General features: G+C 43.2%; 1 protein-coding gene across 2 annotated transcripts in view; it reads left to right on the forward strand.

Moving 5' to 3' along the window:
* The window catches only part of ADAMTSL1 (ADAMTS like 1), a 378,657-nt gene that overhangs the window by 281,872 nt on the left and 70,752 nt on the right, over nt 1-26,033 (forward strand). For both annotated transcript variants that reach the window (XM_042913347.1, XM_042913348.1), the window contains 3 exons: nt 11,327-11,455; nt 21,017-21,196; nt 25,152-25,286. In XM_042913347.1, the coding sequence (XP_042769281.1) occupies nt 11,327-11,455; nt 21,017-21,196; nt 25,152-25,286 (444 nt within the window). The remainder of the gene's footprint in view (nt 1-11,326; nt 11,456-21,016; nt 21,197-25,151; nt 25,287-26,033) is intronic.

The raw sequence follows: 26,033 nt of genomic DNA on the forward strand, positions 1-26,033 counted from the left end.
TTTAAAATTTTTAAAAATGATCCACATACTACACAATTCAGCCATTGACAGTATATAATTCAATGGCTTTTAGTACCTTAAGTTGTACATCCATCACCTTGCTCAAGTTTAGAGCATTTTCATTATACTGAAAATAAAATCCATACCCTTTAACTATCACTCCCTAGTCCCCCCATTTCCTCTAGCTCTATGCAAGCACTGATGTATGTGTCCATCGATGTACCTATTCTGGGAATTTCATATCAATGGATCACACAATACATGGTCATTTGTTACTTTCACTTAGCATAACGTTTTCAAATGTCATCCACATTGTAACACATATGCTAAATTTTTTATGGTGGAATACTGTTCCATTGTATGAATATACCACATTTTATTCATCAGTTGATGGATATTTGGGTTGTTTTTACTTTTTGTATGTTGTGAATAATGCTGTGTGAACATTCACGTGCAGTGTGGAATTATGTTTTCCTTTCTCTTGGGAGTAGATACCTAAAAGTGGGATAGCTGGTTTATGTGCCACATTTGGATTTAACTTTTTAAGAAATTACCAACTGTGTTCCAAAGTGGCCGAACCATTTTGCATTTCCACCAGCAATGCATGAGAGTTTCAGTTTCTCCACATCCTCGCCAATGCTTGTTATTGTCCATTCTTTTTATTATAACCATGCTCATGAATGAGAATATTTCATTGTGATTTTAATTTCTATTTCTCTCATGATTAATGATGTCAAGTATCTTTTTTGTGCTTACTAGTCATTTATATACCTTCTTTGTTGTAGTGATAACTTTGTCAAAACAACACAAATATATTATCTTACAGTTCTTTGGTCAAAGTCTAGTACAGTCTCACAAGGTAAAATCAAGATGTCAACAGGCTGCATTCATTTCTGAAAGCTCTAGGGGAGATTGCTTTTTGTTTTTTCCTCATTTAGATCGTTAACAATACTTAATTCCTTGCTACCTAGGACTGTGGTTTCTGTTTGTTACTGGCTATGAACAGGGTGCCATTCCCAGATTCTGGAAGCTACTGCATTGCTTGGCATCTAGCCCTCTTCGTCCATCTTCAAAGCTAGAAATGGTGGACTGAGCCCTTCTCATGATGCCTCTCTCTGACACACTTCTCCCTCTTCTGATTTTAAGAGCTCATATGATAGACTGAGCCCACCTAAATACTCTAGAATAATTTCCCTATTTTAAAGTCAGCTGGTTAGCAACCTTAGTTTCCTTTTGCCACACAACATAACATGGACACCAATTCCAAGGATTAGGATGCAGACATCTTTGGGGGGTGGGGGGCATTATTCTGCCTAGCATACCCTGTCTGAAAGGCATAGCTCATTTTCATCTAACTGTTGACATAGAAAAATGCATATAGATAGACCTCCTAATTTTTCCAGATAAGCCAAACCAAAACAGACACAGATCTCCATTTTTAACTAAGCTCAACTAATTCAAACTTTAAAAAAAAATTATTTTGAGGCTAAACATGTCTGTGCTGTGAACATAGCCTGGAGTTTACCAGTACTGTCTGGTTTCTGTATTTTGTTTTCTGTATTCTCTGATCACATGTTACACCACATTTCCCAGTGTTGTCAGAGTATTATGCAAAGCATAATAATTTATTAGATTACACTAACTAAAACCATGTAACAATTTGGATGAAAGAGAAGCATTTATTTTTTGCTATTACAAAAAAGGAAACTATTGTAATAATGGAATAAATAAGATTCTAGGCAAAGTATTTGCCTCATTTCAAAATTTAGAAACAGATTTAGAACTATAAATCTGTGTCCTTGTTATAAACAGAGGGGTTTTAAACAGATGCACACGTGAGTCTCTTGAAGACCTAAGACTCCTATGAATTTCTTACATGCAAATCAAGAACAGCAGTCCCCACTCCACCACCACTACCAGCTATAAACTCGCCGTACCTGAAATCCTAGCATTTACAAATTTATTCCTTTCTTTGGAAAACCAGAAGACTAGATAGCAAAGAAGTACAGCTTTTGCAGTGGTAGAAAAATAATAGGTGAGAGGAAAGTTTTCCAAAGGACCAGTGATGAGAAAGGGGACAGGGTAAGCAGAGTGGACTGAAAGATCAGATGCCAATCAGGAGGCAGGAGACGGAAGAGGAGGAGACCCCACATGAGAGACAGCAGGACAGGAAGGAGTTAAAAACTCCTGAGCTATAAAATGTGAAAGGTATTTGGAAGGAGAACCAGACTAAGGGGAAAAAATCATGCTTTTCAGTATAACTATTATCTGTAACAAAGCAACTCTTGTTGAAATTGCCAGGTAGCCAGATCCTGAAAAGTTTCTGGCCGGCATGGGATGGTAACTGGTAATAGTCAGTATCCATCATTACTAATTTCAGATGTCTAAGATGTTGGTATTTATAAGGGCTTTTATGAGATCGCACTGATCGTGGTTAACTGTATTTAACTCATGAGTCTCAAATTCTTCAACCGGGAATTCTCACTTCAGAGAGCTTTTGCAGATTTACCTCCAGTGGCCTGTGTGAGAAACCGGTGATACTTACAGAAGTGAGCATTTCTTATGGCATTGTTTGGATAGTCTCATTTATTACAAGACATCATCCATTGATTAAATCTGGGCTGAATACAGTTTGCTTTGTTTTAGATATTGAAAGTATGTGACATTTGTAACACCTCATTGCTGAATACTCTAATCTTTTCATTAGTGGGTGTCACTACCTTCTTCACCTTTCTCCTGAATTGAGATTTTGGGGCCACTGTGGCTATCACAGCTGGCTTCCTGAACTGTACTGCAGGGGTCCCCAGCAAGTCAGCCTAGCATACGCAGTCTCATTTCTCTGCAAGTAGATGCTTTCTGGGGTCTCCAACAAGACCAACCCCGGGGTGACTTTTAAGCTCTCTGTGTCTGTCCAGATGCTGATGGCAGTTTCAGGAGAATCCATCGTATTTAAATTTCTTCTTTTTGTAATTATCCTGAAACCTTCACAGTTTTTCAAAATTGAAACAGTTGAGTTCCTTCTCACTAACAGATTTGATCCTTCCCTTTTTTCTTGTTCATTTCCTCTTTATTTTCTTTAAACTTGCTTTCTTCTTAGTTTACCAGAAGTTCCCAACACCGTCACAGCATTTCCTCCCATTTTGCAGATCTGATGCCGATAATCGCTAACATTTATTCAAACCTCATACTGTGCTAAGGAATCCTTCTAACAGCTTTACATACATTAATGTGTCTATTCTTCTCTGCAGTCATAGAAGTAGAAAACCAAGGCACAAAGAGATTAAATAACTTGCCTAAGGTCACTCTTCAGTGATGGAGTCCAGACACCTGATGTGTGGGCTGCCCCTTCTCGTGCCCATGCCCACTGTAGACATCACTAGTTTATCATGCTTTTTTTTTTTTTTTTTTTTTTTTTGCTGCTCAGTCCTCATGCACGTTACCCAGAGTCCATACCTGAATGGTACCCTAGGAGGACTCTGCCAATCGCTAGTTCAGGCTTCAGAATCTCAAACCTATGTGCCGTTGACACATCCGTTCTGGAGCTCTCAGGTAGTCTCTAAACCCACCGCCCACAGTTCCCATTTCTGTCACTGCCCTGTACCACAGTCATCTTCAACATGTCCCATTCTGCCTGGGAATGAACGTACATGCACATTTCCCAGCATAGATTGCCTCCAGCTACACAGTAAGAACCTCAAGTCTTTGAAGTATGATTCACTTTTGATGGCTCACAATAGTAAAGAACCATTTTCAAATGATGTTTGTGACTCATAAGGTTAGGAGAATTGAAAGAAGGACCCATTTGATTCATTCAGTGAGTTAACAGATATTCACTAAGCCTGGATTAATTAGCGCTTGCTAACTACTGTAACAAAAAAAAAAAAAAACCCGCAAATATATGATGGCTAAATATGATAGACTGTTTCTTGTTCACATAAAGTCTGAAATAAATCATTGCTCAGGATGGATTTCAAAGGTAGGGCCAAGAAGTGGTATTCTCGCATTCCATCAGCTAGAACTTGGTACCTTGCTCACACCTAACTGCAAAGAGGCTGAGAAGTGACCTAGCTGTGTGACTGAGAAGAAGAAAGGAGTTGGTTAGTAGTAAATCTGCCTCAGCCGGAGCTTCTAAAATGGAAGGCATCATGCTGTTAAAAACAAAGTTCCTATTAGCAGAGGCCTGGACTTGGGCCCTGAGAAAAAGTTACTCACAATGCTCTCTGTTCTTGGCTGCACTCAAAAAACAAACCTTCCATCTCCTCTGGCTCCTCTCTCAATCACCTTTATACTGGGCCAAAGATATTTTTCAGGCACATATGTTCAGATTTTTTCCCATTGGGTTTTGATTTTACCCAGAGCCACACATGCGGGAAAGAGGCATGAGCCAGAACCTAGGCTACACCCAGGAATGTATTTCTGAGCATTTGCTCCTGGGGCTGCTCATTTATCCATACCTGTCTCTCCATTGCTCATCCTTCAGGGTAAGGACAGTGCCTGGGTGGCCGAACTCCTCTGCTGTAGAGGCATCACAAGGTAGCACACCATTGGATACCGACACACGGGTTTAACTGTGCCTCACGTTCACCCTGTGACAAGGGCTGCCCTTGCTTATCACTAGTGAGGCTCTATCTCCCCTCTTCCACATGACTTCTAACAGGAACCATGATCCAACAGCTAAGGGGTATGAGATCTGAACTGAGCAAAAACGATTCCTTTCATGCTGCTGTTTCTAGGTCTGACTCTCTCGGACGGGCTTGATTCCTCATATTAGGCCCAGTAAATGGAAACACTTGCCTTTGTTTCCACTTCTTTGTTTCTCTTAGGCATGTATAACTAGGCTTAATCTCCTTCTCTCTCGCTCTTAGTCAGCTGTAAGAGAAATGCATAGATTAAAGGAAAGCCTAATCTATAAACCCTATCAGTTTACATCAGTGAGCGTGAATTTACTCTGCTGGCTGATGCTGACTTGAAGAAGGGAAGAGCTGCCAGCAGCATGTGCCCACCAGCCCGACAGCCCAGGTACCCCTCACACTGCAGAGGCCCTGCCGTCACGGCCCAAGTCCCGTGGGACTTTTCTGTTTTGCCTACTGTGAAAGCCATTCTGAGTACAGCATGCCATGACTTTTGTTTTTGAGCATCGTCTTAGCACAAACATTTAATTTATCATCTCACTCCCTCTGTGCATCTCTAGTCTTTTTTTTCATTTTAATTAACTTCCATAATTAAAAGTCATACTCAGGGGCGCCTGGGTGGCTCAGTCAGTTGAGCGTCCGACTTCGGCTCAGGTCATGATCTTGCAGTTTGTGAGGTCGAGCCCTGTGTCGGGCTCTGTGCTGACAGCTTAGAGCCTGGAGCCTGCTTCGGATTCTGTGTCTCCCTCTCTCTACCCCTTCCCCACTCATGCTCTGTCTCTCTCTGTCTCTCAAAGATGAATAAACATTTAAAAAATTTTTTTTCAAGTCAAACTCATTAATGTGAATATAATCAGACACAAACCTAGGCATGGCATCGCTTAGCAGCACTCACTTATTAGGTCATCATCCAGATGATCTAGAATAGGTTCATGTTGTTGCTGCTGGTGGTGCTGTTGTTGTTGTTGTTGTTGTTGTTGTTAGCTGACCATTAAAATCAAGGGCCAACTTGAAATTTTCAAATAGGAACTAGCAAAGTTCTCTTAAAAGAAATCTTTCCAACTCACCAGAATCAGAGAAATCAGTTACAGAAGAGTGTAATTTGTTGATTTTCAAACCTGGCTGTGTATCAGAATTACCTATGAACTTGTTGAAAATGGAGATTATAGCTTCCATTCCAGGACAGAAAACTTTATCAGAAGTCTGAACTCTGTCACTGGCAAAGCTTCTCCTGTATACTGGAATGGCATGGTTATGCACACTGGATGAATCTGTTTCCTTGGGAACCACGGTGGAGTAAATCAAAGGGGACCTAAAACCATCTCACGGTTGCCTTACTCTTGGGGTAGGGAGAAACTTTGTGTCCCAAGTCAAAGTTGTTGCCCTGTGTGCTGGTTTTAAACCACCTAAGATTCAAATTTAGCAGGTCTGGAATGGGACTCAGTAATATATACAACCTTTTTCTAATAGATGTAAGAGGTTGATAAACATTATTTTCAGGAGCACCTGGGTGTCTCAGTTGGTTAACCATCTGACTCTTAATTTTAGCTCAGGTCATGATCTCATAGTTCATGGGTTTGAGCCGCATGTGGAGCTCTGTGCTGACAGTGCGGAGGCTGCTTGGGATTCTCTCTCTCTCCTTCTCTGTCTGCCTCTCCTCTGCTCAAGCTCTCTCTCTCTCTCTCTCTCTCAAAATAAATTGATAAACATTAAAAAGAAAAAAAAGAGAAAGAAACAGTATTTTATAATTACAAATACTTGGGTAACGTGATTTGTCTTAACAATGGATCATGAAGGTAGGGAGAAATGTACAAGTAGCCTCTGCAAATGAGAGCACCTCTAGTGACAGGACAAAAGGCCATTACTTTTGAGCAAAAACTCAATATAATTAATTAAGGGCTGGATTTAATTCAGTGACATTTGAATTTTATAGCTATACACTTGCAGCTATAAAAAAAACTTTATTATTAAAATTCCTATAGGAAAAATAACTTAGTAATTGTAAGCCTGAAACTCTCTGGTCCCTTACCTACTTTTCTCCATTGGCACCGTTGTTTTTATTGCACAGTGAGGCAATTTGTATTATAGCAGGAAGATTATGTTTTTAATAAGTACCCAGGGAGTTCTGAGACAGCCAGTCCACAGACAAGGATTGGAGATTTCGTATAACAAGCACCAGACTTTAGGTCAAAAATCTAGGTTACCCCTACTACCTGCTGCTCTGTGATCTTGGGCAATCCGTGAAGCCTCTCTGAACCTCAATTCTTTGATTACATAAAAAAAGTACTTTACCTGCCTCGGGGTTGTTACGAAAGCAAAAACAAATTCAGACTACACATAGCATACAAAACGCACACATATATTCACTTACTAGATATTGATTGAGGACCTACCAATGTGCCCGGATTAGGCAGTAGGAATAAAGAAGAGAACAAGAGTGATGTGATCCCTGCTTTTTGGAGGTTACTTGGTGAGGGATGGGGACAGAGAATACACAAATAAATGATAAATTCGGATATTTCTTTGCTTATGAAGTTGGTGGTAAGAGACATATGACTGGCCAGGGATAAAGGAATGCCTGATTTAGATGGGGTGGTTAGGAAAGGTCCCAGTAGGAGATATTATTTGCACCTGAGGAACAACTGGAGAAGACAGCCATGCAGAAGTCTGTACCTAGAGACTGTCAGGAAAAGGGAAGACCCCTGGTACATGAGCCAATGTTTTAGGAAGAGAAAGGAGGTCAGTGTGGCCAGAGCAGTGATTGATGGGGAGTGTGGCTCCAGTGAGGTAGGAGAGGTTGACAGTTGGGCCTGAACCCATAGAGGACACGGTTGGTTGTGAAAAGGAGTTTGAAATTTTGTTTTATGCGCACTGATAAAGCACTGGATAATTTAAACTGAAGAGTTACATAATCGGATTCATGTTTGAGAAAGATCACTGTAGCTGTCACAAGAAGAGACTATAGTGACAGGTGGAAGTGAGATCAGTTAGGCTGTGCTGCAGTCCAGCCAGAGAAGGTGACAACATTAGATTATAGCGACAGAGGGGCGGGTTAGGCTTAAGGTATATTTGGAGTTAGAGCAGGGAGCTTTCTGCAGGTAGGGAGGTAAGGAAAATACGCTGGGATTTATTCACTGTCATTCCAGATTATTCCCCTATTATCACCCTGTGTTATTCTTGGAAACCATCATAGTTCAAAGTCACTCATCTGCACTTCAGGTCTTACACGGTCTCGTATATATGGAGTACATACAGGTAAGATAAGGAAAAAGACCCCTAAACAGTCAAAATAAGGATGGAAAGCCTATGCACGTATTCAGACCTTACTCAAGCTTCTGCCTTGGAACATAGTTTTAATGAGCTTAACAACCTATACCCAAAGCACAGTTAAAAGGGAAGAGGAGAAGAAAGAGGACAGCTTGTAACAGGAGGCTGTGTGACAGTGCAGGCAGGAATGATGGATAAATAGATGAGGGAGAAAACATAAAGTATAAAAAGCAAGTTAAATGGCATTGTTGAGTTAGGGGTTTCTTCACAGTTAATGAAGGTACAGAAGAGGGAACAACCTTGTAGTGTCCTGCCTATTAAATGGTTAAAACAAAACTAAATCCATTTGGCTTACAAAGAAGTAAGCTTAGGGTACATAAAATATTATTTCATGTGGACCCTTATTTCCCCGAGGTGCTTAATAAATGGTTCTTTTAATTGTATCTTGTGGCCGTGTACACAAAGTGCTGGATTTTTAGCCCCAGCTGATAAAGGCCCATTAAAATGTCACGTACACAGAACCTCTACTTCCGGGAAGGTGGCGCACATGCACTTGTCCCCATTCTTCTTGTTAAATACAATTAAAATCCATGGCGACTATACATAAAACAAACTGAAGACTCAAAGGTGGAGAAGAAAAAGCAGACTGGCTAGAGACCTTGGGGACTGTGGTACTACACAGTTGTTACCTCCTTGGGTTCTCTTTTTGCCTCCTAACTCCCAAACTCAGAGCTGAAGAAGCCAGCCATCCGCAGATGCAATGGGAACACGAAAAAAATGCCTCAACCGAAGACCTCTCTCTCTAGCCAGAGGACCGGGAAAGGGGTGGCTTAACCAGACAGAAAACTTTTGGGAAGCTCTACTTCAAAACAAAAAACCATGATTCATTGCCACCCACACCAGCAAAGGCTGAGTGGGGAACCTAGACTTCACCTCATCTGATGTGAAGTGATTGTTCCTCAGTACCCCCATGGATGTGGTGTCAGAAAAGACAAATTTCATCCCCACAGGGTGAAAAGCAGGGTAGAAAGCACATTGGGAACCTGGAATTCTACCCTCACCTTGCGACAGCTTCTTTACCCTTTACTCTGGGGTGGTGTTACAGAAGGCCTCTTGGAGAGTCAGGACTTTGACCTACTACCCAACAGCACTAAGGGCCCTCCCACAGTGGAGCCAGGAGAGACCATGTGGGGAGCCAGAAGTCCCACCACTGCTCTGCTCGACAGAGGAGTCCCCCATTTGAGTGACAAAGGAGGCAGCTGGAGAATCTGGACCTCTATTTCCATTGGGTAGTAATAAGGTAGCCCTTCCCTGCTCCCCCACCTTAGTGGTTGCAGAGAAAGCCAACTAAAACAGTAGGCTTAAATAAGATCCAGATTTGCATAACGTATGAAAATGTCCAAGTATCAATTAAAAATCACTCGTCATACCCCAAACCCACTATCACCACTCTTACTCTGCATTCTTATTCAGTTCTAGCATTCTTACTCAGGGCTGGAAGCTCTATCCAGTGAAATAATGCAAGAAAAGGAAATGAAAGGCATACAGATCAGAAAGGAAGAAATAACACTATTTGCAGACAAAATGATCACCTACTTAGAAAATTATAAGAAATCCACCCACAACAAGTCCTGGAACTAACATGTAAGTTTAACAAGGTTACAGTATATACAAAAATCAGCAGTATATCTATGTACTGTCAGTGAACAGTGAAATTGAAAATACAATGTAATTTACCATCCCTCAAAAAAAATCAAAATAATTAGGTATAAATCTAACAAAATGTATATAGAACGTGTGTGTCAGAAACCATAAAACACTGATGGAAGGAGTTAAAAGAGATCTAAATAAATAGACATACAGTGTTCGTGTATTCGAAGATTCAACATAGAATGTCAATTCTCCCCAGATTGATACAGTAGTTTAACGTAAATACTGTCACAATACCAGTAAGAGAAAGTCTTTGCAAACCACGTATCTGACAGAGGACTAATATCTAGAATGTAAAGAACTTGCAAAACTCAACAGAAAATAATATTCCAGTTAGACACTGCTCAAATGATGCGAAGAGACATTTTACCAAAGAGGATATAAAGACAGCAAGAAAGCACGTGAAAAAATATTCAACATCAGTAGCATCAGGGAAATGGGAACTCAAACCACAATGAGATATCACTGCACACCTATCAGAATGGCTAAAATTAAAACTAATGGCAACACCAAATGCTGGCAAGGATGGAGGGAAACTGGATCACTCATACGTTACCGATGGGAATGTGAAATGATATAGCCACTCTGGAAAACAGTTCAGCAGTTTCTTTAAAAACTAAACATGCAACTACCGTATGCCCTAGCAATGGCACTCCTGGACGTTTATCCCAGATGAATGAAGACTTATGTTCACACAAAGACTTGTACAGAAATATTTATAGCAGCTTTATTTAAATAGACACATCAGGAAACAACCCAGATGTCCTTCAACAAGTGAAGCAAGCACACAACCATGGTACCATTAGAGACCCCATATAATCTCCAAAGAATTATTCTGAGTGGAAAAAAAAATTTTTTTTTAAATTAGAGTACCATAGGACTCCATTTTTATAATGTTCTTGAAATGACAAAATTTTAGAAATGGAAAAGAGATTAAGAGTTACCAAAGGATTAAGGCAGGGCTGGGGCAGCATTTGGGCTCCTTTAGTGATGGGAATGTTCTTTAGCTTAACTTATCAATGTCAATGTCCTAGTTATGATACTATAGTTTTATAAGATGTTACTATTGGGGGAATCTAGGTAAAGAGTACACAAGATTGTGTTATCTCTTACAACTGCATGTGAATGTATAATTATCTCAAAGTAAAAAAATTGATTGAAAACAAGAGGCCCTTGGGGCACCTGGGTGGCTCAGTCAGTTAAGCCTCTGACTTTTGACTTTGGCTCAGGTCATGATCTCATAATTCATGGGATCATGCCCCATATCAGGCTCTGTGCTGACAATGCAGAGTCTACTTGGGATTCTCTCTCTGCCCCTCCCCTGCTTGTGCACACGCTGTCTTTCTCTGTCTCAAAATAAATAAATAAACATTTTTTAAAGCATAAAAAATAATAAGCCTTTAAAATAGAATATATACTATCATTTATTAATTTAACGATAAAATGCACAAATCACAAATCATCCCAGCTTGTTAGATACTATTCTCCATCTTCAGATTCTTCGATCTTTGTTCTTTTTCTGACAGTTCTATGGTGGGCGAGCAGGTGGGTGGATGGCTGCTATATTGTGCAGTTACAATTTTTTCAAAGGAAAACGTGGTTAGTGGGAAAAGCCTTGGTATGCTAGTTATTCATTGTGGGTCATCCCATGTTTCAAGTGAATGACCCAAGCCCATAGCCACCATTTAGTAAAATCTCACATTCCTTCCCACTTTCAGGAAAGCCACTAGTGAAGACATCACGAGTGACTGTGATCAACACTGAGGAGCCTGCAATCACAGCTGATGTAGGAAGCACCATCAAAACAGTTCAAGGAGTGAATGTGACCATTAACTGCCAAGTTGCAGGTGAGAAATGTATTCATGTGTTAGTTCATCTGTTCAAATATTAGTGGAGCCTTGTGCTAGGTCAGGGGATACAAAGATAAATACAGATTCTATTCTCAGGGACTCAGGGCTAGTAGGAAAGCTAAGGAAAGAGCCTCAGTCACCCTGAAAATGGAAAAGGCTACAGAAGTTTAGAGGAGGAAAGATGAATTCTGGCTGGGATGAGGTGGTTTCTTATTTCAGCCTTGCACACTGATAGAATGTGAACATGCAAAGATGGGGGCAAAGAGTGTTCCAAGTGAACAAAAGAGTGTGAAAAATTCATGGAAGTAAGAAAGCCCCAAGATAGAAGCAAACAGTATGTGCTTTGGTCTGGCTGGAGCCCAGAGTACAGAAATGGTGTGTAGGAGCTTAAACTTTAGGAAGGTGGGTTGTAACTACGCCATGGGAGACCCTAAATGCTTGGCCAAGGAGTTCAGAAAAAGGTGGGTGGAAAGTGACATTAAGGAGCCATACTTCCAGAAGACGAAGCCAACAGCAGTGCATAAAATGGATTGAAGATAGGAAATACTGGAACAGAGAGGCCCGTTAAGAAGCTGTCATAGTAGTTGGGGCACCTGGCTGGCTCAGTCAATAGAGCATGTGACTCTATTTCAAGGCTGTGAGTTCGAGCCCCATGTTGGGTGGAGAGATTACTTAAAAATAAAATCTTAAAAAAAAAATGCTGTCAGAGAAGTTTAGAGAAGAGGTAATGGGGGCCTGAACTCAGGGCACTGGTGATAGAAAGGTAAAGGGTAGAGGAACATGAGAGAGATGGCAGAGGTAAGACCAGCAGGAATCTGGAGCTTACTCTCATCAAAAGTGGGTAGGAGTCATTGATGAAAACATCCGGTGCTGTTAGGAGTGGTGATACAGGAATTGCCCTCCAGTTGGCCTTGCAAACCCAGAGGCCTATAGGGAACAGAAAGTCAGAGGAAAGTGGAGGAGTGGTAGACAGTAGGGGGTGGTAGTATGCTCTTTATAAAGATACTTACCTCCAATTAAAAAACAACAGGGGTGCCTGTGGCTCAGTTAAGTGCCCAACTCTTAATTTTGGCTCAGGTCATGATCTCATGGTTCATAAGTTCAAGCCCCTCATTGGGCTCTGCACTGACAGTGTGGAGCCTGCTTTGGATTCTCTCTCTCCCTCTCTCCCTGCCCCTCCCCTGCTCTCTCTTTCTCTCTCTCTCTCTCTCTCAATAAATAAACCTAAAAAAAAAAAAATCCTACAAAACCCAGATGCTGATCCTCCCTTCCTGTGGACCACTACTTGGTGACATCTACCCTAAGGGTTTTCACTGCCACAATGCAGAGAAATGCATTGTACCGGGGCCCAGCTACAGTCCCCTGCTTGTTGTCCTCAGTGGCTGTACTCTTCTGTGGCACACCCAAACCCAGGTTACCCAGTCATGCTCAGTGTACACAGTGGACAGGCATTGGCACCCTGTTCTGGGGCTTTCTCGATCTCCAATCTCTACCCCATTACCAGAGGCTTTACCTCCACTTAGGATTTATGAGCCAGATAGACCATTTTCATTTTTTTAATATAATTTATTGACAAACTGGTTTCCATACAACAACTGCCCTCCTCAATGCCCATCACCCACTTTCCCCTCTCCCCCACCCCCCATCAACCGTCAGTTTGTTCTCAGTATCCAAGAGTTTCTTATGGTTTGCCTCCCTCCCTCTCTGTAACTTTTTTCTTCCCTTCTCCTCCCCCCATGGTCTTCTTTTAAGTTTCTCAAGATCCACCTATGAGTGAAAACATATGGTATCTGTCTTTCTCTGCCTGACTTATTTCGCTTAGCATAATACCTTCCAGTCCCAACCATGTTGCTGCAAATGGCCAGATTTCATTCTTTCTCATTGCTAAGTAGTATTCCATTATATATATAAGCCACATCTTCTTTATCCATTTGTCAGTTGATGGACATTTAGGCTCTTCCCATAATTTGGCTAGTGTTGAAAGTGCTGCTATATAACTCTCAACAATAGCCAAATTATGGAAAGAGCCTAAATGTCCATCAACTGATGAACGGAGAAAGAAATTGTGATTTACATACACAATGGAGTACTACGTGGCAATGAGAAAGAATGAAATATGGCCCTTTGTAGCAACGTGGATGGAACTGGAGAGTGTTAAGCTAAGTGAAATAAGCCATACAGAGAAAGACAGATACCATATGTTTTCACTCTTGTGTGGATCCTGAGACACTTAACAGAAACCCATGGGGGAGGGGAAGGAAAAAAAAAAAAGGTTAGAGAGGGACGGAGCCAAAGCATAAGAGACTCTTAAAAACTGAGAACAAACTGAGGGTTGATGAGGGGTGGACGGGAGGGGAGGGTGGGTGATGGGCATTGAAGAGGGCATCTTTTGGGATGAGCACTGAGTGTTGTAAAGAAACCAGTTTGACAATAAATTTCATGTATTAAAAAAAAAAGTGCTGCTATATAAACACTGGGGTACAAGTGCCCCTATGCATCAGCACTCCTGTATCCCTTGGGTAAATTCCTAGCAGTGCTATTATTGGGTCACAGGGTAGATCTGTTTTTAATATTTTGAGGGACCTCCACAGTTTTCCAGAGCGGCTGCACCAGTTTGCATTCCCACCAACAGTGCAAGAGCAGATAACCCATTTTCAAATAGGTAGGAGGAAGATCTTACTCTAAAGCATTTTGTTTCCAAACAGTGGCCAGGCTGGTTTTCTCTGAAATATTCTGGTAGCTCCAGGAAATCAGAAATATAAATCTCTGTCATCCTACATTAGCTTCTTTTTGTAAAGCTTCCCTTGGCCTGCATGTCCAGCCTCATCAGGAAACCTTCCACAGCCACACCCCTTCAGGCCCTGTAGTCCCAGATGAAGAGTCAGATAAAACCTCTGACAGGGCTGCCCTTTGTGCAGGGACTGCTGGTGCAGGTAAGGCCTTCTGTGCAGAACCATCATTCCTCACCTGGTCACTTCGAGCACATGCCTCAGCGACAGAGCACTGACCGGAGATAAAATGGACCATGCCGGCTCTCTTCTTGATGGGTGAGGTTGGTAGGAGTAGAAGAATGGGGATCAAGGACAGCGCAACAAGGAAGTGGGCACCTAAAGGCGACTGAGAGAACCAGAATCCAGGCAAGGAAGTATTCACCATGGGGAACTGGGGGCATTGAAACCAGCTTTGGCCAATTCTTCCATGCCACCTGGTGCCCTGTCTCCCTGACTACATCCAGAGACTCACTCTTGGTGACCTTATCATGAGGTCTCAGGTCGCGCCCAGTTTTTGCCTGGCTGGGCACATTACAGTCTTTATTTTTATTTTTATTCATAGAACCGTTTGTGTTCATCATGGTTAACCAAAATGAACCAGTGTATCTCTGTCATTATGCCTTTTGTTAAATAAGATATTTATTCAGAGTGGTGGGAAAAAGACTACTTTTGATTACACAGTTGGTCTGTGAATTTGCTGGACAAAGAAATTACCCTTGAGCTGAGTCTCCAGTCAAAAGTGTTGTGACACTCAAGGGCATTAGGAATGACTTTTACTTTACTAATACAGTGGCTCTGTGGCTTTCTTCGGGTATAATTTATTGGCTATTTTATAGTCTATATTCAGAATATGACATAATTTATGTAGATTAACTTCTGTCCTTACATGTTAGAGTTGTTAGCCATTTCTCATTAAATAACTTTTTGTACATATATGCGTTCAATTTGTAAGATGCAGCCTCACAAATTCTTCCCAACGCTTAAACATAAAAAATATTAAGCAGTGAGTATGATGAGCAGTCTTCTTGAAAAGTGATCCAAACCACTGTACTACTCACACACTTTTTCTCTATTTGAGTTCAAAAAACTTGGTAGGAGATAAAGGGTTAGGGTAGGAGGGAGTGTTTCAGTCATTTGGGACTAGCATGTACAAAGGTCCTGAGGTAGAAAGAACAGGCTTCATCTAAAGGCGTAGAATATGGCTGGTATGGCTCTAGTACAGAGAGCAGAGAAGAAAGTAGCACGACATGTGTCTGGAGGGTGGGGGGCAGCAGGCAGGGGCTACCTCTTACATGCTCTCATAGATTATGGTACAATTTGGGATTTTATCCTAAGAGCAAAGGAGGCTTTGCAAGAGCTTAGTGGGTAAAATCATCAGGACTAGTGATATAGAAATAAACAGTTGAGGAATCAGTGATGGGCAGGATATTCATTAGGATAGTCCAGACTCTGATAAGAAGTAGACCCCCAAATGTATAACGGGTCAAACACAATAGAAGCTTATTGTTGTTTAGCTAAGAGTCCAAAGAGTGGCTGCCCCACCCAGTCATTCAGGGTCGTGGGATGCTGGCGGCTCTGTTATTTTCAACATATGCCTTCCAAGGTGTCCCCAGGGGTTATCTCTAACCTGTCAACCAGAACAGGGGAAAAACAAAACGTGGAAGGTGGTTGAGAAGGCTTTTGAGGGCCACACCTAGAACCAGCACGCATTGGCCCTTCTCACAGTGCCTCTTTGCCACATGGTCACTCACCGCTACAAAGGATATTGAACAGTGTAGCCTAGAGGGGTACCCAGGAAAAAGAAGAAAACAGGTTTTATGAACAGCTGCCAGTGTCTGCCACCGTCAGTGTGGAGAAGTGTGGAAGGCTGAAAACCTCCTTTCCAGACTTCGGCAGTTCTTTAGAATAATTGCCAAGGCTGCCATTTAAGTTACTGTATCCTTTCCTTTTCGTGCACCAAGCCATCAAAGAAGCTTCTAAAGTGCATCATGTCAAGGAGCACCTTGCAATGGACACCCCATCTCGAGATGCTGACAGGCTGCCAAGGACCAAGCAGCGTTCCAAATGTAACAAGCGGTTAGCAAGAATATCCTGTCTGGGATTTTAAAAAGTATTGTGGCATCACCCTACCTAGCAGCTCTGTGAAGATTAAAGGCACTAATCCTTATAATCATATCAAGTTACAACCCATTATCACCACTTTTATTGATCCTTTCAAGCCACAGGCAGGGCACTGTTTTGTTGATAAGATACGCCACGGAGGAGAAAAAGTAAAAGCAGAGTTTTTTCCCTCCGCTGTTTTAGACAGAAATCATACCAAGGGAGTCCAGAGTGTGGAGCCTGTCCAAGTAACTTGTCAACAACATAGCTTTGTATTTTGCTCTGTGGTAGAGTATATTTTCTGTCATTTTTTAGACATTTCTTTCAGTAAAATGTGTGGTCACATCACAACAGCCAAAGAGAAAAAAAAAAAAAATCTCCCGCAACCTGACCAGCTTCTCAACAAAAAGGGAGCTACCAAAGCCAGCACACATGGGTTCTAGAAACCTCTCCTAAGAATAACCTGGGTGTTATAGTTATAGCAGAAAGGTTAACTCTCAAAGTAGAAAGTAAGGATTTGACAGGGCAGAAACAATAGTGTAGCAATTCTGATCTTCTTTAAAGAGGCAGTCGGGTATGTTGGAAGACAGACGGGGATCTGTGGCATTGAATGTAGGAGTTTGGATCTCCACCCTGCCATTTGTAGGTCACTGATTGAGGTGAGTAGGTCATGGGGTGAGGAGTAGGAAGGGACAGGGGCTCTGTCCCCTTGTAATCATTCAGGGATCCAAACTCTCATCACTTTAGGCAGATTTCTTAATCTCTTTGAAAAATGTGATTATGTTTATAAAACGTTTGGCTTATAGCAAATGTTCACCAAATGTTTGTTTCTCCTCTAGCACGTTCAGGATGTTTTGCACAGTTCCTGACGTTTGCACATTACCCATGTTCAGGTATTCTGAACATTAGGATTAAGCATGTGTATCTGGTACCTTTTCAAGGGACACTGGCTTCAACAATGGCTGGTGATGTTTTCTCAAGTGTCGTCGTCATCTCTTGAGGAGAATAGAGCTCTATGAGGCCTCACTTATTTTCCCTCTTCCTTTCTTCTGTGTTTATAAGATGTCAGAGTCAATCATGAAAAGAACTCAAAAGATTCTAAAGCATCTTTCTGGTGTCATTTTCTGCCTAAGGCCCACAGTCCCAGACAGGAAGCCCCTAAAATGTGACACCAGACACAGCTCCTCCATCAGCAAATTCCCAACGTGGGTCCATACTTGAGTGAGCCTGACAGAGATTTGCTAATAAATGTATTAAAGAACAATTCCTACGTAATTTCTCTTCTTTCGGCACTGCTGTCACCTCTATGGTTTTAGTTGTACAGAGACTGGGGACAACCTCTTTCCACCCTTTGCTATCCGGAATATTTCTATGTCTCCCAAGACCCCTCCTCCCCTCACCTGAAGAACTCAGTCCTTTTGGTAAGCACCCTGTCTTGTTCTGGCAAACACCCCGAGATCATGGGGTTACAGGAATAGAAGAAGCTTGCACCCACTTCCTGGGGAAGTGAGGAATGGCTCCAGGTCTCTCTCCCTCCACCTCTTGTTTCTCACCTTCCCTCGCCCTCCCCATTTCCGCTCTCCTCCTACATGTCTCTGCCTCTGTAGGAGGATCACAGGTGCTTGCTTCCAGAGAAGGACGCCCTGCAGGAGCCTTGCTATGGGATTTGTCCTTGTTGCGGAGAGAGCCTCATGAGTGTCGGCACTGGAGACACACACACCACCCCATCAGCACAGTTGTGGGGAGGGGGTTCACTCCCCTCTCCCCCCCACCCTCCCCCATCCCCTTCACTTAGTGAAACTGAAGACCCACTTAGTCCAGCTCTCTTACTCGGCCTCTCTCGCTCTAGAACAGCCTTCATTCCTATTGGGGATTGTGTGCTTGCTGCCCACAGCAGTCCTCGCAAGAACATTCCAGCATACATGCTGTGTGAGCAATTCATAGCGAGGGAAATACTCGCAGAAAATGATTTGTAGCGCCTCGTTTTTCCTTGTGCTTTCAGGAGAGAAATGGCAGGGAATGTTTTCTTCAGCTTACCTTTCAGAGGCCTTCTCTTGAATCCTGTGGATTTTTTTTCCCCCAATGGAAAAACTGAGCTCAGGGTCCAAAGTCCAAGCTGGCATGGCTAAGCATCATGATTCTCTTGCTCTCCCTAGTGGTGCTGCAATGAAAAATCAGCTTCTCTGCCCCTTACCTGCATCTTTTGTCCAGGTATATTCAGAGGCCATGCCGACCTGGTCCTTTTCCTGCATTTGAGCATCAGGCATCACGAGGTATGCCTCTCCCTGATGTGACCTGAAGGATGCGGTATCTAAATCTTCACTCCCTTTCAGCTGCCCTGCCTCCTCTTTCCAGCCAATTTGGTGATCCTTAGTGATTCTCACTCAATTATTGGTGATCTGAATAAAAGAGAAAACCAGAGAGTTACTCCTCTGTTCCTCATAATAGGGAGGGAGGCCCTACAGATCTTGGCCAAACATTTTGACCTTCAGCCACTGCTCTAGGCCCACCTGAGGCAGCAGAGCCACCAGGATACCAGTGAATTCACACAAGGCAGTTCGTCATTAGTGAGGGAGTGTGAGACCTCCTTCCTACCTCCACCCCACTTCCCGCTACTGGAGCTCAGGAGCAGCAAGTGCCCCGGGGTCCATAATTAGGGCTCTTGATCTGGGTGTTACAGAATAGACTGCTGATAAATTCTTCATCAGATTCAAGGACAAGTGACAGGTACACAGGTCTGTATTCTCACCAGTAGGCTGCCCATTAAGGGTAACACTACCCTTGCCCCAAGGGCAGAATCCAGCCCCAACACAGGACAGCACAGGACTAAGGACTGAGCCCTTTGACTCTTCCTGGTTTTGACCCCCCCCCCCCCCCCCACCATTAACCAGGATTTGACATTATAAACATAGGCTGGATACATGCCCCAGATTTCTGAGTAAATTTTTTGAGCTGGGCCAACAGGCTAAGTGGTGCAAGAAATGGAGCTTTCTGCCCCCCAAAGCCCTGTGAATTGATGCCACAGATTTTCTGTCTCCCACCTCACTCAGAGCCCAGCCTCCTATGGAGCCTTCTAAGCAGACTATCTCAGAAAGCTCGTCCTGAACCGGGGCTTGCTTACCAGCATGTCAGCCATAGGGAAGCTTCCTAAAGAATTAAGCCCATCTCCTTGTCTTAGCCTACTCAGGCTGCTATTACAAAATATCCATAGACTAGGTGGTTTAAGTGTCCAAAATGTATTTCTCACAGTGCCGAAGACTGAGAAGTCTAAGATCAAGTGCCAGCCCATCCAGCTCCTGCTGAGAGATCTTTTCCGGGATTGCAGTTAGAGATCTTACTATGTCCAGACATGATGGAGAAAGAGGGCTAGATCTCTGGTCTTTCCTTATAAGGGCACTAATCCCATCGTGATGACTCTACCCTCATGACCTCATCTTAACCTAATTACTTCCAAAGGCCTCCACCTCCAAATACCATCACATTGGAGGTGGTTAGGACTCCAACATTTGAATATGTTGGGAAACACAAATGTTCAATCAATGACACCCCTAGAGGAGGACATAGCCCAACTTCTAAAGGCAGGTACCCTATCCTAACTCCTATACACACTCCCCAACTCTCTCTCACAGACAAGAAACTTGGATTGAAGAGAGAGCACTTTTTTTTTGTCACTCCCTTTTGTCTCTTTCTCTGTGGTGCTACTGACCATAGTTCCATGTTTTCTTGTTCTAAGAAAATACATAGGCTTGGGGCACCTGGGTGGCTCAGCATGTTAAGCATCTGACTCTTTTGGCTCAGGTCATGGTCTCAAGGTTTGTGAGATCGAGCCTCACGTTGGGTTCTGTGCTGACAGCTCAGAGCCTGCTTGGGATTCTCCCTCTCAAAATAACTAAACCAAGAATTTTTTTAAAAAGAAAAAACATATGCTCCAAAAAATAGAGGCTTGTTTTCTACGTGTGGTGTCAATTCTGGTAAGGTTCTGGCACTTTCGTTTGTTTAGTCCATGAACATACTAATATTTTGTAGCTTTTAACTTTTTACTGAAGTGTAATAATAACCTATACAGAAAAGGGTACCTATCATAAAATTACCAAGCCCACAGAACCAGCCCTCAGGTCAAGACACAGAGAATTACCAGCCACCAGGCCCTACTTCCAGCCCCTCCCCATTCATCCCTTCCTCTCTGAAGAACCATCACCCTGATGGCTAACAACTTAGATTGATGTTATCAGTTTTAGTTTTTCACTTCCAGAGATGAAATCATACAGTGTGTACTCTTTTGGGTCTAGCTTCGCTTACTCACTGTTAATGTTTGTTTCATGTAGTTGTCAACCTTTCCTTTTCACCAAGGTATAGTTCTGGTTCTTAGGTTTATCGATGCTTTCTGCAAAGAATTTGGGTACTTTCCTTCCACCCTGGCAAGCGCCCTTTACCAGCTACCCGCTTCCTGTTCTGTTAACTGGCCTCTCTCTTCCTGCCTCATCAGTGTGAGTTTTAAAAGGGAAAAGATCTTGAGACCACAGAGAGGTCAGAGATTATTTAGTTTGGCCAAAGGACGGTAGAAGACGCCCAGGCAGCTGCTTCCTGCAGAGTAGCCCCTGGGAGGGCCCGCCGAACCGCCAGAACTGCCTCCGGGGTCACCTGAATGTGTTTAGCTGATAGAGTTTATTGTTTTTTTTCTTCCTAGGTGTGCCCGAAGCCGAAGTCACTTGGTTCAGGAATAAAAGCAAACTGGGTTCCCCTCACCATCTGCACGAGGGCTCCTTGCTGCTCACAGACGTGTCCTCCTCAGATCAGGGCCTCTACTCCTGCAGGGCAGCCAATGTGCACGGAGAGCTGACGGAGAACACACAGCTGCTGATCCTAGGTAAACACCACGAGGCTGGCTGCCCCTGCTGGACCCCATGGGGGTGACTGTCTGACCCACCCTCCACCCCCCTTTTCCCCTGATCCAATTAAATACTTAAAAGCAATGTCCCTTCCCTTCTCTCCACCTTAGGGCCTTCCAGTAGAAAGAACACAGACTTGGGGGCCAGGCAGACATCAGTTTGAATCCTGGCACTTACTCACTGTGTGACCTTGGCTGGCTCACTTAGCCTTACTAAACCTTAAATGCTGGCCTTGACACAGAGACCTGTACAATGAGGATTGCCCACATAGGAGGAGGGGGTTGTCAGCTAGAGCTACAGAAGCAAAGCAGTTATTTTTAATTTCTTCCGTGGTCAGGACTTCTTTGAGAATCAAAGGAAAGTGCTAGATTAGCCCCTCCAGAAGAATTCATACATGCAACATTTTTCATATAATTTCGGAAGGTTCCTAGTCCAGCCCACATAAAGTCTACACAGGTACCCCACCACCGCTCCCCCCACCCTGCCCCAGTCTTAGCCCCTTCCACCTGCTAAAACAAAATCCTGCAAACTGGGTAGCTGATAAACAACGGAAATTTATTTCTCATACTTCTAGAGGCTGGAAGTCCAGGATCAGGATGCCAAGACTGTCAGGTCCTGGTGAAGCCCCTTTCTGGGATGCAAACTGCTGGCTTCTTGCTGTGTTCTCCCATGGCAGAAGGGACAAGCCAGCTCTCTGGGGTCTCGCTTATAAGGACACCAATTCCAATCATGAGGGCCATACCCCACCCCTCCCAAAGGCCCCATCACCTAATACCATCACCTTGGGGACTTAGGACTTCACATATGAATTTGAGGGGACACAAACATTCAGACTGTAGCACCCCCCAAAACAGAAGAGCCCCTGGCTAAAAAGTCTAACACAGTTCTTGGCATGACATGGGTATTTAAAAATAACAACCACTGGGACATCGTCCCACATTCCCTGTTGCCCAGTGCTGGCCTCAGCCATGTTGTGAGCAATAACCCCTTTATCCCCTGGACAGGGGACCCTAGGCTAATCTTCCCCATAGGGTCTGGACCTTAGAGGGATGCAGTAAAAAAGCTTATTTTTGTCTTACCTTTTTTTTTTTCTTTAAACAAGCAAATATGAGAGCGCTTTTTATTTTTAAAACAAGCAAATTTAAAACTAGCAAATATGCTAGTTTCCTCAAGAGAAAGCTACCCTTCTAAGAAGAAAGAGAAAACTGTGGGAAATATGAATAGTCACACCCCATACATACATACACATACATTATAGACTTCCTTTGGGGAAAAATAATTAAACTTTATACTTGCATTTCCATACCCCCAGTTGATGCTACACCAAAGCTTCGGGGCTCGAGCCCCTGCCCACTCAGATTTCAGAGAGGCCCAGGTGGGTTTTCATCTCACCAGTGGCTACATAAACCTCCAGTCATCTTAGAAAGCCCCAGAAGATCAGCTCCGTGAAGGGTGTCATTTGTTCTGCATTGGGTTTCATCCGGCTGAGCTGCGTGCGAGGCTGGAGCCCGGGGCCCAGGGACTCTTGCCCCACACTGAGCTACGGTGCTTCACTGTGGGTTTTTCCTCCTTAATAAGCTTGCTTGTCGCCTGTGCTGACGGGATGAAAGCCTAGGATGTGTAGCTGCTACTGTGGGTCTGCCAGTGAAGTGTGCTTGTTCCGTGAGCCAGCTCTGGCAGCATCACAACCATAAAACAGCGTGGCTGCGAACATGTTGCTGGACGAGCGTAACACCTTCCCGTTTTAATCAAACGTGATGGGGAACAAAAATCACTATTTAGACTCTTAAGTTTAGGGCTTTTCTTGATCAGAAGCCTCGGTTTATGAATCGAGGTATTTTTAGTTTTGTAAGTACTTTATGAGCATAGAAGTAATGTCTCTTTATTATTTTAATCGTCCAAAAATTTTTAAACAAGGGACTTCATGTATAAAACTGAGGTTTCAGGGGTACCTGGGTGGCTCAGTCAGTTAAGCTTCCAACTTGGGCTCAGGTCATGATCTCGCATTTCGGGAGTTCGAGCCTCACATCGGGCTCTGTGCTGACAGCTCAGAGCCTCGAGCCTGCTTCCAATTCTGTGTCTCCTTCTCTCTCTGCCCCTCCTCTGCTCGTGCTCGCTCTCTCTCTCTCTCTCTCTCTCTCTCACTCAAAAATAAAGACTTAAAAATATTAAAAACTGAGGTTTCATGCCAATACCTGTGATTAACCTGTAGTGTGGGGACTTGAAGTGTAATGAGACTTTCATTCATTTATTCCTATAGCCATTGAATGAACATTCATTACATGTGGCCTCTAAATTCCATCTCAAGCTATAGGATAAATTTAAGAGGTGACCTCTGCCCTTGGAGAATTTATAGTTTCACTAGAAAGATCGAATGGACATGCACCAAGGAAGAAAAATTAGATAAAAGCTGTAAGGGCATCAGGAGGGGCTGACACTTGGCCCAAGAAGATCTGATGGTTTTGAAGATGGGATGTAACCTCCCTTTTTGGCTTTTAGTAAATAAGCAAAGGTTTCTTGAGTTAATATTCTGGAAGGAATACTCAGTATTCAATTTCAGTATTCTCAAGAGAGCATTAAAAAGGATGAGAAAAGGAGAGTCTAGGTTAGAGTAAACTGCCACCATCAGTTCCTAAAATCATAGTATTTCAAACTAGGTCTGGGAAATGATGAGATTCCTCATCATTTTATAGACAAGGAAAGTGGGGCTCAGAGGGATTAAGTGACTTGCCCAAGGTAGTGAATGGCAGAGCCACAGCTCAAACAGAGGGTTCCTGAGCCCAAACATGATGTTTTCACCCTATACTATATAAATAGTATTTTAAGTTATATGCAATATGTATGAAGACTTTATCATTTTTAAACTATTTTATATATTTTTTTTTAATAAAATCTCAAGCTCATCATTGTTTTCTATGTGTGACGGTCTTTTGTAGTCAAGGCAGAGTAGACAGGTTTATTTCTGAAGCAGACTCCCGAGCCATTGTGACTTACTTGCCACTCTTAGAAGTATCTGAAAAATGACAGGCACGTGATAGGTCCTCACTGAACACCGATGAAATGACCATCACTTGCGAGAGCAATACTCCTGCTTCTCTTTAGATTCCAACAGGTGCTCTAGAGACAAAGGTGGGGTCCGCCCTGGGAGATGTAAGGAGTGGGGAGACAGGATTCTGCTGCTTTGCCTGGAGAATCTCGGGTCATCTCACCACAAGATTCAGTAGGGGCTCATCTTTTTAGTTGTCCAGTGGAAGTGACAGGCAGGCCCCTATATTTCCCATTTTTATCACTTTGGTCTCTAGTTAACTGTGACCACTGATGACTTCAGCCCTTGTAAGATTTTGAAGCACAAATCATCCCTGTTCTGCTTATCTGGTCCTTACCTGGGCATAAAAATCCAGACCACAAAGAAGATTAACTTTGTCAACTTCATAAACCTTTTTCTTCATGGGAATAGTCACCCACAGGCTTCTTTTAAATAAGGAATTCCTGTGGTGATGTGTCTGTATCTGTGGGGACAGTAACAAGGTGCTCTAAAGGATGTCGTGAGAGTTGAATGAAAAAGAAATGAAAACTATTTAACACAGGACTTGGCATATAAATAAATGCTGAAGAAGTGTTGGCTTTTTAAAAGTGCTTTTATAATTTTAATTTGCCTACACATTTATAGGAAGCCAGTGGTACTGTGGTATAAAGTGGCATACAGTAGGAACTCCTAAAAATCAACATACCTGATTCTTATTACTGACCTTATTGTTTTGGGCATCAAATATTAAGCTTGAAATTCAGACTCACCTTGATAGGCACCGGAGGCAATCATAGTAATGCTCACCTCACACGTGGACACACATAGGTGCATGCCCACCTCTCCTTCTCCCCTGAACACAGCCTTCACGCTTTAACCTGTCTGACTCCCCATCTGCCTTCCCACAGATCCTCCCCGAGTCCCCACACAGTTGGAAGACATCAGGGCCTTGCTTTCAGCCACTGGACCGAACCTTCCTTCAGTGCTGACATCTCCTCTGGGAGCACAGCTGGTCCTGGATCCTGGGAATTCTGCTCTCCTTGGTGAGTCCAATTCTCTGGAACGTTGGGCAGAAATCCAGGGCTGGACAGGATTTATGGATGGGTGACTGCTTGCAGGTGGGAGGGAGGCAGCAGTAGGGGGTAGCCAACAGGAAATCACTAAATTGCCTACAGAATCCAGACTCACCAGTGGAAACTTGGCTGACTTTCCATGTGAGGTGAGTGCAGATCTTAGTCTGGACTCTAGCTTGTCTAGATTCCAACATGGCTCCTTTCTGAATCCTCTTGGGCTGATGCCACAGTCCAGATCCTCTCAATCAGATTGACTCACTCAACAGTAAATAGCAAAGCAGTAAAAATAGCTCCTCCACCCCCCTCTCCCCTTGCCAACCATGCCTCAGTATGCCCCCATGACCCTCTCACAACTAAACTAGAGCTATAATCAGCTTTCAAGAAGAAAAAGCTAGACAATTCTATTTAGGCCAGCCGTCTGTAGGTAGGGCCCAAAACCAACCCAGATGGGCTCCTCCAAAGCAAGTGTTTAAATAACTTTACCAAGTACAACTTCCCTGACACCTGTCATTGGGAACCTTCACCAAGTTATTGCCCATACGGCTGGTGCCCTCTGGTAGCAGAGAAGTATTGCAAAGGCATCCTGCCCTGGACCCTTCACACCAGAAACATGGAGATGCCACAGGAACCTCTACACTCCAGTCATGACCTCTGGAGATGGTCACGGTGGAAAAGAAGAATTATCTTCCATCAAAGGCCTGGGAAAAAAAACAGGTC

This window comes from Panthera leo, chromosome D4 (genome assembly GCF_018350215.1).
Source record: "Panthera leo isolate Ple1 chromosome D4, P.leo_Ple1_pat1.1, whole genome shotgun sequence".
NCBI lineage: Eukaryota > Metazoa > Chordata > Mammalia > Carnivora > Felidae > Panthera > Panthera leo.